We start from the raw sequence: 13,846 nt of genomic DNA, 5'->3' as shown, positions 1-13,846 counted from the left end.
CAGGAGGAGCAGCACCAACCCTGCCCCCCTCTACATCAATGGCGAGCGTGTAGAGAGGGTCCACACCTTCAGGTACCTTGGAGTCCACATCTCTAATGACTTCTCCTGGACAGTCAACACCACATCAATCATCAAGAAGGCTCAGCAGCGGCTACACTTCCTTAGAGTCCTCGGGAAATACAACCTGAAGCCTGACCTGCTGCTGACCTTCTACCGCTCGTCCATCGAGAGCCTGCTGACCTACTGTATTACGGTATGGTACGGCAGCTGCACTGCAGCAGACAGGGAGAGGCTGCAAAGAGTGGTCAAGACGGCTCAGAAGATCATCGGCCGCCCTCTCCCCTCTCTGACGGACATCTACACCTCCCGCTGCCTCAACAGAGCCAGTGCCATCATCAAGGACAGCACCCACCCTGGCTCTGACCTGTTCCACCTGCTGCCCTCTGGGAAGCGCTACAGGTGCATTAAAACCAAAACAAACAGGCTAAAGAACAGCTTCTTCCCCAGGGCCATAACCATCCTGAACGGACTGCCCCATTGTCCCTCATAACTGCCTTCTCTTCGGTGCAATAACCCATTCCACCAACCACCCTGTTTTTGTTTGTTTTTTGTTTTTTTCATGTATATATTCATTTCACACCATATTCATTGCACTTCTACATTTTTTATATTTTTATATATTTGCACATTGTTTTTCTAGCATGCACACATCGCACTGTATGGAATGGCCTCAATCTTGTTACCTTGCGTAATGACAATAAAGCTGATTCTGATTCTGATTCTGATTCTGAACCCCTGGGCGTCCTTAACATAATGCTTAATGGCTCTTTGTTTAGAGGGCCAAAGTGACTGTAAACAAGTTTGAGATGAGACTTTAAAGTCATTATTTCAGCAGAAAGTTTGAGCCCCTCGACACTACAATATCTCTAGCGCAGTAGCTGTAAATCACCACCAACTCAATGCTAAAACAGCAAAGGAAGACAGATGCAAGAAGGCGACACATGCAAAAAAACCAGGGCCTAATTAAACATGAGAAAATTGATCTGTGATTCCCGCCAAGGCTTTCAGTCTCAATCTCTCGGTGCCAGACGCTGTTTTAAAGTCACTTACAAGAGAGCTGGCTTTAATCAACACACCTCAACTCTTTGAGTAAAAAGTTTGTTAGGCAGGCAGAAGGATTAGTATGCAAAGATACACATGCAGCCAAGAATGAGCTCTGAGTTATTATCCTAACCAAACTTTGTGAATCAGACTAATGAGCAATATAACACGTGCAGGATTGCTCCACTGCGGGAGAATGGAATCTAGGACGATGAATAAATGTGATTATGTCTCCCGTAGATGCTAGTTGTTCACATTGGACACACCAGACAACATATACGGGAGTCACATGACCGGTACGGGACAGCAGAGGACCACCTGCACAGTGACTTGATCTCATACATCCCTTTGGGAACTGCAGTCATTTGAGAATAGAAAAGATTGAGGAGCGTCAATAGCCGCTGTTATGTCTAGAGTGGAAGATGAAGCTACTTTTTCTACAGGTAAAAGCCAGTAAATTAGAATATTTTGAAAAACTTGATTTATTTCAGTAATTGCATTCAAAAGGTGTAACTTGTACATTATATTTATTCATTGCACACAGACTGATGCATTCAAATGTTTATTTCATTTAATTTTGATGATTTGAAGTGGCAACAAATGAAAATCCAAAATTCCGTGTGTCACAAAATTAGAATATTACTTAAGGCTAATACAAAAAAGGGATTTTTAGAAATGTTGGCCAACTGAAAAGTATGAAAATGAAAAATATGAGCATGTACAATACTCAATACTTGGTTGGAGCTCCTTTTGCCTCAATTACTGCATTAATGCGGCGTGGCATGGAGTCGATGAGTTTCTGGCACTGCTCAGGTGTTATGAGAGCCCAGGTTGCTCTGATAGTGGCCTTCAACTCTTCTGCGTTTTTGGGTCTGGCATTCTGCATCTTCCTTTTCACAAAACCCCACAGATTTTCTATGGGGCTTAGGTCAGGGGAGTTGGCGGGCCAATTTAGAACAGAAATACCATGGTCCGTAAACCAGGCACGGGTAGATTTTGCGCTGTGTGCAGGCGCTAAGTCCTGTTGGAACTTGAAATCTCCATCTCCATAGAGCAGGTCAGCAGCAGGAAGCATAAAGTGCTCTAAAACTTGCTGGTAGACGGCTGCGTTGACCCTGGATCTCAGGAAACAGAGTGGACCGACACCAGCAGATGACATGGCACCCCAAACCATCACCCAACCATGCAAATTTTGCATTTCCTTTGGAAATCGAGGTCCCAGAGTCTGGAGGAAGACAGGAGAGGCACAGGATCCACGTTGCCTGAAGTCTAGTGTAAAGTTTCCACCATCAGTGATGGTTTGGGGTGCCATGTCATCTGCTGGTGTCGGTCCACTCTGTTTCCTGAGATCCAGGGTCAACGCAGCCGTCTACCAGCAAGTTTTAGAGCACTTCATGCTTCCTGCTGCTGACCTGCTCTATGGAGATGGAGATTTCAAGTTCCAACAGGACTTGGCGCCTGCACACAGCGCAAAATCTACCCGTGCCTGGTTTACGGACCATGGTATTTCTCTTCTAAATTGGCCCGCCAACTCCCCTGACCTTAGCCCCATAGAAAATCTGTGGGGTATTGTGAAAAAGAAGATGCAGAATGACAGACCCAAAAACGCAGAAGAGTTGAAGGCCACTATCAGAGCAACCTGGGCTCTCATAACACCTGAGCAGTGCCAGAAACTCATGGACTCCATGCCACGCCGCATTAACGCAGTAATTGAGGCAAAAGGAGCTCCAACCAAGTATTGAGTATTGTACATGCTCATATTTTTCATTTTCATACTTTTCAGTTGGCCAACATTTCTAAAAATCCCTTTTTTGTATTAGCCTTAAGTAATATTCTAATTTTGTGACACACGGAATTTTGGGTTTTCATTTGTTGCCACTTCAAATCATCAAAATTAAATGAAATAAACATTTGAATGCATCAGTCTGTGTGCAATGAATAAATATAATGTACAAGTTACACCTTTTGAATGCAATTACTGAAATAAATCAAGTTTTTCAAAATATTCTAATTTACTGGCTTTTACCTGTATATTTGACTTTACGTGTGATTTCCACTATTGGGGATTCTATGTGACTCCCAAGGTATTGAAAAGCAAATCACAGTGCAATGGCCTTTACTTCCTGAACCCAAAAGAGACAAGGGGCACACGGGGAAGGATGGCGTTTGGTCGCCACAGATTGTTAGAAAATTTACCTCTCATGCCTCGCAGTGGAAATGGATTTTTGGAGGGCAAGGGTCATACCTCACATTCCCTGGAGCCTGAGATGGTGTATGTGTAAGGTCCTGTCCCATTAACCAGCACATCCATTGTCTCTGAGTGCGAAGGCTTGTAGTCCACGTAATACTCTTGCAGCGGCGAACTAAGCGAGCGCTCGGTCTCCCGGGTTTTTTTCTGCCGCTTTTTGACCGCCGAGCGCTGCTGAAGTTGTTTGATGCTGCTGGGATAGCGCTTCCATGAGACGTAAATAACAAGGAGGATGATAGCCACGGACAGCAGCAGAGCCACGCTACCGGCGATGATCTTATGGAAGGACACGTACTCGGAATCTGGTAAAGGGATGGTGGGGGAGGCCTGGGTAGGGGTTGGGGTTGCTGTCCTGTTCCCTGTGAACTTCTCGTCCACTTCAGGCTGCGTGGGAAGGGGGGGCGGTTCGGTTTGAAATGCAGACGTGAGCGGTGCCCTTGTCGAGGTAATGGGGCTCGGCGTTACTGTGCAAATGTTATAAGTCTCCACCACATCGCTTACTTTTTCTCCTTGTGCCTCCTTAGGGCCTGTGCAGATCATAGTGGTCTCCTTGTTCCCTTTGAAGGCCTTGAGCCAGTCCACTAGGGGACATATGTTTGGGTTGCAGTACCACAGATTACCCGCCAGACTTATGGTGGTGAGGGAGATCCAAGTCTCCACTGTCTGCTGAGACACGTTGTTCAGTTTGTTGGAGTCCAGGTTGAGCGTCTGGAGGTTGGGCAGGCATTGGAACGTACTCGGGTCCAAGGTCTGGACTTCGTTTCCAGACAGGTCGAGCTTTTGCAGGGAAGTCCACATCCACGGCAGGCCCTGAGTCAGCACTTTGATGCGGTTCCATTGCAAGTAGAGGGCCCTCAGGTTGGTCAGGCGGGGGAAATGTGCAAAATTGATCTTGGAAAACTGGTTGTGCTCCAAATGCAGCTCGGTGAGCTTGAAGAGTCCGGCGAAGGCGTTACGAGTGAGACTCCGTAGCCTGTTGTAGCCAATATCCAGGAATTCCAGGTTGCGGCAGTCAAGGAAAACCCGCATGGGGACAGTTTTCAAAGAATTGGACCTCAAGTGTAAACTAAGTAACTTCCTCAGCCCCACAAATTGATTAGGCTGGAGTACCTGCAGTTTATTGTAGGAGAGGTCCAGATTGCGGAGGTTGGGTACATCATGGAAAGTGTTGTTCTTAAGCAGGGTGATCTTATTGGAGCTGAGAATCAATTCTTTGAGCCTGCGTATGCCGTGGAACGCTTGGCCGTCCACGGCGCCGATGTAGTTGTGGTCAAGGTACAACCAAACCAGCTGACTGAGACCCGCAAACTGGTGGGCCCTGAGGTTCATCAGGCTGTTGTAACGCAGCGAGAGTCCCTGCGTTCCCACGGACACGTTGCTCGGCACGTCACGGAACGCGTTGGATTCGCAGTAGATTATTTTGCCGTCGCATCTGCAGCTCGGAAGGCAGGGACGCTCGCGGTTGCCGTTTGGAGCCGCCAGCAGCCAGGCGGGCACCGCCGCTATGAACACCAGCCATCTGCAAAGCACAGGAAATCCTGCAAACAAAAACACACGAGTGAATGCTCAAGGAGCGCAATAACACACTAAAGCAGGAGTGTCAAACGTACGGCCGGAGGGCTGGATCAGGCCGGCGGACAGGTTTTATCTGGTCTGGTTTGCTAAGTATAAAAATTAACCTTGACATTTTGGAATAAAAGAAACTGCTGTTCTAAATGTGTCCACTAGATGTCGCAATAGCAATTATTTGTATCTTTGTAGATGATGCTACATATGTACAAAAATAAAGCACATGATGTTAGTAGAACTGTGGACCAGCTCTATACTCTGGGCAGGGTCCTTGAGGGTGCATGGGAGTTTGCCCAACCAGTCTACATGTGTTTTGTGGACTTGGAGAAGGCATTCGACCGTGTCCCTCGGGAAGTCCTGTGGGGAGTGCTCAGAGAGTATGGGGTATCGGACTGTCTGATTGTGGCAGTCCGCTCCCTGTATGCTCAGTGCCAGAGCTTGGTCCGCATTGCCGGCAGTAAGTCGGACACGTTTCCAGTGAGGGTTGGACTCCGCCAAGGCTGCCCTTTGTCACCCATTCTGTTCATAACTTTTATGGACAGAATTTCTAGGCGCAGTCAAGGCGTTGAGGGGATCTGGTTTGGAGGCTGCAGGATTAGGTCTCTGCTTTTTGCAGATGATGTGGTCCTGATGGCTTCATCTGGCCAGGATCTTCAGCTCTCACTGGATCGGTTCGCAGCCAAGTGTGAAGCGACTGGGATGAGAATCAGCACCTCCAAGTCCGAGTCCATGGTTCTCACCCGGAAAAGGGTGGAGTGCCATCTCCGGGTTGGGGAGGAGATCTTGCCCCAAGTGGAGGAGTTCAAGTACCTCGGAGTCTTGTTCACGAGTGAGGGAAGAGTGGATCGTGAGATCGACAGGCGGATCGGTGCGGCGTCTTCAGTAATGCGGACGCTGTATCGATCCGTTGTGGTGAAGAAGGAGCTGAGCCGGAAGGCAAAGCTCTCAATTTACCGGTCGATCTACGTTCCCATCCTCACCTATGGTCATGAGCTTTGGGTTATGACTGAAAGGACAAGATCACGGGTACAAGCGGCCCAAATGAGTTTCCTCCGCCGGGTGGCGGGGCTCTCCCTTAGAGATAGGGTGAGAAGCTCTGTCATCCGGGGGGAGCTCAAAGTAAAGCCGCTGCTCCTCCACATCGAGAGGAGCCAGATGAGGTGGTTCGGGCATCTGGTCAGGATGCCACCCGAACGCCTCCCTAGGGAGGTGTTTAGGGCACGTCCGACCGGTAGGAGGCTGCGGGGAAGACCCAGGACACGTTGGGAAGACTATGTCTCCCGGCTGGCCTGGGAACGCCTCGGAGTCCCACAGGAAGAGCTGGACGAAGTGGCTGGGGAGAGGGAAGTCTGGGCTTCCCTGCTTAGGCTGCTGCCCCCGCGACCCGACCTCGGATAAGCGGAAGAAAATGGATGGATGATGTTAGTACATCAGTCGAGGAAAATAATCAAACTACATAAATAACATCGTGTAATTTGATTTTGATATTATTTTTTTTTATGTTGATATAATGATAACGAACACCAATGAGTTGACTGATGAACATTATCACATCATTGATTTAGAAAGTATAAATAACGTCAAATAAAGGGCATAATTCACCACACCTGTTTACTTGACTTTGTCGTCATTATTCACCGTCATTGTTCTATTGTGCACATAACAATCGTGTTCTTGTTTAGCATTCATATACATTATGCAGTTAAGGGTGAGTCATTTGGTGCGTCCCCTTTAAGTGACCGTCGTTGTGACTGCCGTTTTGAGTGTCTTTGATCTAAGCATTCATTCAGTCTCGTCTTTGACAGAATAAACGGCGCACATGTTTTTGTGTGTCAAAAGATACTTTAAGTTTTATGATTTCTACAATTTCAGAATGTGCTTGTTCTATTTTTAAACATAGGAAAACAATCCGAACTTGCCTTTATTTTTGTCATGTCTGTGTAATCATGTTTTGTTTAGTTATAGGACTCTTTAGTTTCTGTCTTTTCACTCCCTTGTCTTGTTTCCATGATTACCCCATTAGTTTCACCTGTTCCACGTTTGGACTCATTGTGCACTCTTGATTGTCACCATAGCAACCCATTAGTTTTCACCTGTCACGTCACGCACCTGTTTCACGTCTTGAGTCACGCACCTGTTTTCGTTAATCATGTCTGTAGTATTTAAGTTCAGTGTTTTTCAGTTTGTCTTTCTGACGACCTCTCCACATTTATGCTTCTGTACACTCTTCATCCTCTAATATCCTGCTTCATGTCCCTTGTCATAGTAAGTTTTTGTTCCATGTTTATAGTCTTTTTGTTTTTCATAGTTTGTTCTCCGCCACTGTGCGTGCTTTTCATTTGTACTTTTTTGCTATAGTCTTTTGGTTTCATAGTTTATTCTCCGCCTATGTGCGCGCTTTTTGTTTGATCCTTTTTTTTTGTATTTATAGTCTTTAAATAAAAAATGTACTTACATTCCCGTCTCGCCCGAGCCAACTTTCCGTTGCATCCCGGAAAAGCAAACACCCAAGACCAAGTCGTGACAGTAAAAAGACAGAAACTAAAGAGTCCTATAACTAAACAAAACATGATTACGCAGACATGACAATTTTTAAGTTATCGTGCCGTGATTTTACCAGTCCGGCTCACTTGGGAATAGATTTTCTCTCCGTGTGGCCCCCGATCAAAAATGACTTTGACACCCCTGCACTAAAGTGAATTGGAAAGAATTAAAAAAAAAAAACTAAACTGATCGACCTTCACCAAAAAAACAGGGAATAACACATGCAGGTAATCTGTCAAAAATGAGTAAAGGTCCACCCCCACTCTCCTGAAGGCTGCAGTCATCTTTTAGAAGCCTCGGGGAGACATGCAATAGAACAGGGGTCCCCAACCACTGGTCCGGAGACCGGCACAAGTCCGCGACGCATTTTCTACCGGGCCCCACAGAGACATTAAATCATTTAGAACCGCCCGCATTTTCTCCTACTTAACTTTGGCCAGTCCCACCAGACACACCAATAAGCTTGGTCATAGATGTATTATAAAACTTCTGATAGAATGTCGCCATTTACTATATTTGTTACATCTTTGTTACACGGCACAATGCAAATTAATAAACATATAAAATGTAAAGGTGCCAAATCGTAGCCAAAAGCTAGCTTCCATCTGCAGTCTGTGGCAGGTTGATGACCTCAGATCAGGGCGGATCAGGAACAAAGTGACCATAGTAGTTAAATGATTGTCACACACACACTAGGTCTGGCGAAATTATTCTCTGCATTTGACCCATCACCCTTGATCACCCCCTGGGAGGTGAGGGGAGCAGTGAGCAGCAGCGACGGCCGTGCCCAGGAATCATTTTTGGTGATTTAACCCCCAATTCCAACCCTTGATGCTGAGTACCAAGCAGGGAGGTAATCGGTCCCATTTTTATCGTCTTTGGTATGACTCGGCCGGGGTTTGAACTCACAACCTACCCATCTCAGGAGAAGTGCTAAATTGTCGCATATAACAATTGTGCTGAAGGTAGAAAATACACATCTCCTAGTATGTTAAAAGTGCTGGTATTATTGAACACTGTCCTATTACACAAGTAGTTAGCAATAGCACATGTATTTACACATGGAAAATTGGACCAAAAAAGCTAACATTAGTGCATCCTTAGACATGTTGTAAGGGTACGCAGCATGGAGCGATACTGCCTACTGGCGCTGATGAGACGCGGGGCCGCCATCTTGGAGTGGTGATCCGCTCCACTCAGTGCAATTCATTTGGCAGGAGCAATGAAGTGGCAGCGCATTTAATTCATCTTACCTAAGGACACATGTTTTATTATTCATAGTTTACTTAACAGTAATAGAATATTCTTGTATGCTATAAGTGACCAGACGTCCGAGATCGAAACTGGGAATATAATCCCAGAGAAGGGGGAAAAAAAACAGTCAGCTATTTTTACATTGAAGAAACAATATGATGAGGTTATATATACATGCGTATATCCTACATAAAAATTGGGTTGGAAAGCTAGACTAAATGTTGACTTGTATAATACTTTATAGCCACTGTCCATCTGATTGTCTAGTTAGCTAACATATATTACCCCCCCATTGTTTGATTGATTGATTGAAACGTTTATTAGTAGATTGCACAGTACAGTACATATTCCGTACAATTGACCACTAAATGGTAACACCCCAATAAGTTTTTTAACTTCTTTAAGTCGGGGTCCACGTAAATCAATTCATGGTACAAATATATACTATCATCATAATACAATCATCACACAAGTTCATCGTCAGAGTATATACATTGAATTATATACAATCCGGGTGTTGGGATGTGGACTGTGGTCCTAACTTTTACCCCTGTTGGCTTTTACAATCTTTATCTTCGTCATTTATTTCAACTTTATGTTATTCAAGTATGACATTTTTAAATGTAATTAATTTCATTGACAAGCAATTCTATCATGGTCATACTCTTGTTTGCTAGCGGCTACCATTTTAGTATTATTGAAGATCTTTGCTCCTTCTCAACTCTGTGCTAATATTATTTTCACAAAATACAACCAATAGTACGTTAATGTTCAATCTTACTCGTGAAAAGTAATCCCCCGATTCCTATTTTCAACAGTCCGCTCATTTGAGTAGGAAAACCCTGAACACCATTTTTGTTTTCTACCTGTCAACTGTCAGTTTAGCATCTTTGTTTTCTACATGTCAACTGTCAAGTTTTGCATCTATGTTTTCTACCTGTCAACTGTAGGTTTAGCATCTTTGTTTTCTACCCGTCAACTGTCAAGTTTAGCATCTTTGTTTTTTACCCGTCAACTGTCAGTTTAGCATCTTTGTTTTCTACCCGTCAACTGTCAGTTTAGCATCTTTGTTTTCTACATGTCAACTGTCAGTTTAGCATCTTCGTTTTCTACCTGTCAACTGTCAGTTTAGCATCTTTGTTTTCTACCTGTCAACTGTCAGTTTAGCATCTTTGTTTTCTACATGTCAACTGTCAGTTTAGCATCTTCGTTTTCTACCTGTCAACTGTCAGTTTAGCATCTTTGTTTTCTACCTGTTAACTGTCAGTTTAGCGTCTTTGTTTTTTACCCGTCAACTGTCAGTTTAGCGTCTTTGTTTTCTACCTGTCAACTGTTGGTTTAGCATCTTTGTTTTCTACATGTCAACTGTCAGTTTAGCATCTTTGTTTTCTACCTGTCAACTGTGTGTTTAGCATCTTCGTTTTCTACCCGTCAACTGTCAGTTTAGCATCTTTGTTTTCTACCTGTCAACTGTCAGTTTAGCATCTTTGTTTTCTACCTGTCAACTGTAAGTTCAGCATCTTTGTTTTCTACCCGTCAACTGTCAGTTTAGCATCTTTGTTTTCTACCTGTCAACTGTCAGTTTAGCATCTTTGTTTTCTACCCGTCAACTGTCAGTTTAGCATCTTTGTTTTCTACCCGTCAATTGTCAGTTTAGCATATTTGTTTTCTACCTGTAAACTGTCAGTTTAGCATCTTTGTTTTCTACCTGTCAACTGTCAGTTTAGCATCTTTGTTTTCTACCTGTCAACTGTCAGTTTAGCATCTTTGTTTTCTACCTGTCAACTGTCAGTTTAGCATATTTGTTTTCTACCCGTCAACTGTCAGTTTAGCATCTTCGTTTTCTACCCGTCAACTGTCAGTTTAGCATCTTTGTTTTCTACCTGTCAACTGTCAGTTTAGCGTCTTTGTTTTTTACCTGTCAACTGTCAGTTTAGCATCTTTGTTTTCTACCCGTCAACTGTCAGTTTAGCATCTTTGTTTTCTCCCTGTCAACTGTCAGTTTAGCATCTTTGTTTTCTACCCGTCAACTGTCAGTTTAGCATCTTCATTTTCTGCCCGTTAACTGTCAGTTTAGCATCTTTGTTTTCTACCCGTCAACTGTCAGTTTAGCATCTTTGTTTTCTTCCCGTCAACTGTCAGTTTAGCATTTTTGTTTTCTACCCGTCAACTGTCAGTTTAGCATTTTTGTTTTCTACCTGTCAACTGTCAGTTTAGCATCTTTGTTTTCTACCCGTCAACTGTCAGTTTAGCATCTTTGTTTTCTACCTGTCAACTGTCAGTTTAGCATCTTTATTTTCTACCCGTCAATTGTCAGTTTAGCATATTTTTTTCTACCTGTCAACTGTCAGTTTAGCATCTTTGTTTTCTACCTGTCAACTGCCAGTTTAGCATCTTCGTTTTCTACCTGTCAACTGTCAGTTTAGCATCTTTGTTTTCTACCTGTCAACTGCCAGTTTAGCATCTTTATTTTCTACCCGTCAATTGTCAGTTTAGCATCTTTGTTTTCTACCCGTCAACTGTCAGTTTAGCGTCTTTGTTTTCTACCTGTCAACTGTCAGTTTAGCATCTTTGTTTTCTACCTGCCAACCGTCAGTTTAGCATCTTTGTTTTCTACCTGTCAACTGTCAGTTTAGCATATTTGTTTTCTACCTGTCAACTGTCAGTTTAGCATCTTTGTTTTCTACCTGTCAACTGTCAGTTTAGCATCTTCGTTTTCTACCCGTCAACTGTCAGTTTAGCATTTTTGTTATCTACGCGTCAACTGTCAATTTAGCATCTTTGTTTTCTACCTGTCAACTGTCAGTTTAGCATCTTCGTTTTCTACCTATCAACTGTCATTTTAGCATCTTTGTTTTCTACCTGTCAACTGTCAGTTTAGCATCTTCGTTTTCTACCCGTCAACTGTCAGTTTAGCATCTTTGTTTTCTACCCGTCAACTGTCAGTTTAGCATCTTTGTTTTCTACCCGTCAACTGTCAGTTTAGCATCTTTGTTTTCTACCCGTCAACTGTAAGTTCAGCATCTTTTTTTTCTACCCGTCAACTGTCAGTTTAGCATCTTTGTTTTCTACCTGTCAACTGTCAGTTCAGCATTTTTTTTTCTACCTGTCAACTGTCAGTATAGCATCTTCATTTTCTACCTGTCAACTGTCAGTTTAGCATCTTTGTTTTCTACCTGTCAACTGCCAGTTTAGCATCTTTATTTTCTACCCGTCAATTGTCAGTTTAGCATCTTTGTTTTCTACCCGTCAACTGTCAGTTTAGCGTCTTTGTTTTCTACCTGTCAACTGTCAGTTTAGCATCTTTGTTTTCTACCTGCCAACCGTCAGTTTAGCATCTTTGTTTTCTACCTGTCAACTGTCAGTTTAGCATATTTGTTTTCTACCTGTCAACTGTCAGTTTAGCATCTTTGTTTTCTACCTGTCAACTGTCAGTTTAGCATCTTCGTTTTCTACCCGTCAACTGTCAGTTTAGCATTTTTGTTATCTACGCGTCAACTGTCAATTTAGCATCTTTGTTTTCTACCTGTCAACTGTCAGTTTAGCATCTTCGTTTTCTACCTATCAACTGTCATTTTAGCATCTTTGTTTTCTACCTGTCAACTGTCAGTTTAGCATCTTCGTTTTCTACCCGTCAACTGTCAGTTTAGCATTTTTGTTTTCTACATGTCAACTGTCAGTTTAGCATCTTTGTTTTCTACCTGTCAACTGTCAGTTTAGCGTCTTTGTTTTCTACCTGCCAACTGTCAGTTTAGGCTGCCCGCCGGCTCTTCATCTCATCACCACTTCAAGATGGCGGCCCAATTTCTCGCGTCACAGCATCCAATGCTGCGTCTACTTTTAAGATGTCTATGAGTGTATCGAGGTATGAAATATTGCACAAAATATGAATACATAACTTTAAGCATGGAAATAGAAATCTATTGGAACTAGTGGCAAGTATTTCCAGATGTATTATATATAAATCCATGCTCTTGTCCTTGAATGTGGTGTATTATTTATAACCCAGCCGATATTAAAGCCTAAAAAAAGCCTACTACTAGCAAAAATGAGCAAAAAACAAAAGTCCAAGGAGAGCTTTTTTGCAAAGGGAAAAGTCCAGGAGCTCCCACTAATTCAACATTATGGTGGAGTTTTTTTCATGTATTCATTTTTCATGCAGTCATTTGCTATATTTGTCTGGCACACATGGAAGGCAGCTAGGGCCGTGAAATTAAATTAAATTAAATTAAACGGGTCCCTAGTGGACAAAAGGTTGGGGATAGAAGACAGGTGTGCACATCAAGTGAATGATCAAAAATGAATTTGAAAAGAAAAGTCTGTTGCGGGCCTGCAGAGCACATACCCATACTTGCGCGGTGTGGACTCCTCCTCATGTTCTGTTGCATGCGTCCCAGCTCCTCCGCATCTTCCACTAATAAAGTCCACGCAGCCGGAACAATTGTTGTATGACGCGCGCACTTTGGCGCACACGACGCGCACCTGTCAGGGACGGCGGCGGCTCCGAGACGACGTGAAGACCCCACGCAGACTCGTCACGCGGCCACCCCGCCGAGTCCTGGGAGAGATGCTGCGGCCGGACGCCCGAAGCCTCGCCGCCGGTCTTGCGGGAGAAAAAGGTGTCAACATCCAGCGGCCAATTGTTGAATGTGCGGCGCGCACACGACACAAGTGTGATGAAGTGGAAAGAAACAGAGCGAGGTCTAAGATGGACAAGTTTGAAGCGCCATGGCGTGGATCTCACAACCGACGTCATGAAGGATGAAATGTGTTGAGTAGCAACAGGATGGAAGTCCCCGCCGACACTTCTTGCTCGGTCCTGCAGCGCCCCCTGCCAGGCAGAAGGTGGCACTGCGCAGTCTTCTCACATTACTGACTGCTGTGCTACAAAGTCATCACTTTTTAAAGCAAGTCATGTCAGATGGGGGCCACATCTACTCCGACTGGTAAAATCACAGCACGATAACTTAAAAATAAAGACAACTTCAGATTGATTTTTTTGGTTTAAAAATACAACAAACACATTCTGAAAATGGACCGTATTTTTCCGACTATACGACATGGCAACCCCAAACCATCACCCAACCATGCAAATTTTGCATTTCCTTTGGAAATCGAGGTCCCAGAGTC

General features: G+C 43.9%; 1 protein-coding gene across 2 annotated transcripts in view; it reads right to left on the bottom strand.

Moving 5' to 3' along the window:
* The window catches only part of LOC133622900 (leucine-rich repeat transmembrane neuronal protein 4), a 206,736-nt gene extending 193,284 nt beyond the window's left edge, over window positions 1–13,452 (bottom strand). The window contains exons 1-2 of one of the 2 annotated variants that reach the window (XM_061985739.2): window positions 13,062–13,452; window positions 3,347–4,887 (exon numbers count right to left, since the gene is read on the bottom strand). In XM_061985739.2, coding sequence (XP_061841723.2) covers window positions 3,347–4,887; window positions 13,062–13,104 — 1,584 coding nt within the window. In that variant the 5' untranslated portion in view covers window positions 13,105–13,452. Of the gene's footprint in view, window positions 1–3,297; window positions 4,888–13,061 lie in introns of both variants that reach the window. The other variant, XM_061985740.2, reaches the window with a different exon arrangement.
* Between the last annotated feature and the right edge of the window lie 394 nt (window positions 13,453–13,846).

The sequence above is a fragment of the Nerophis lumbriciformis genome, linkage group LG12 (genome assembly GCF_033978685.3).
Source record: "Nerophis lumbriciformis linkage group LG12, RoL_Nlum_v2.1, whole genome shotgun sequence".
Lineage (NCBI taxonomy): Eukaryota > Metazoa > Chordata > Actinopteri > Syngnathiformes > Syngnathidae > Nerophis > Nerophis lumbriciformis.
The sequence above is the reverse complement of the archived record's forward strand: the minus strand, read 5'-3'. Positions and strand labels throughout refer to the sequence as shown.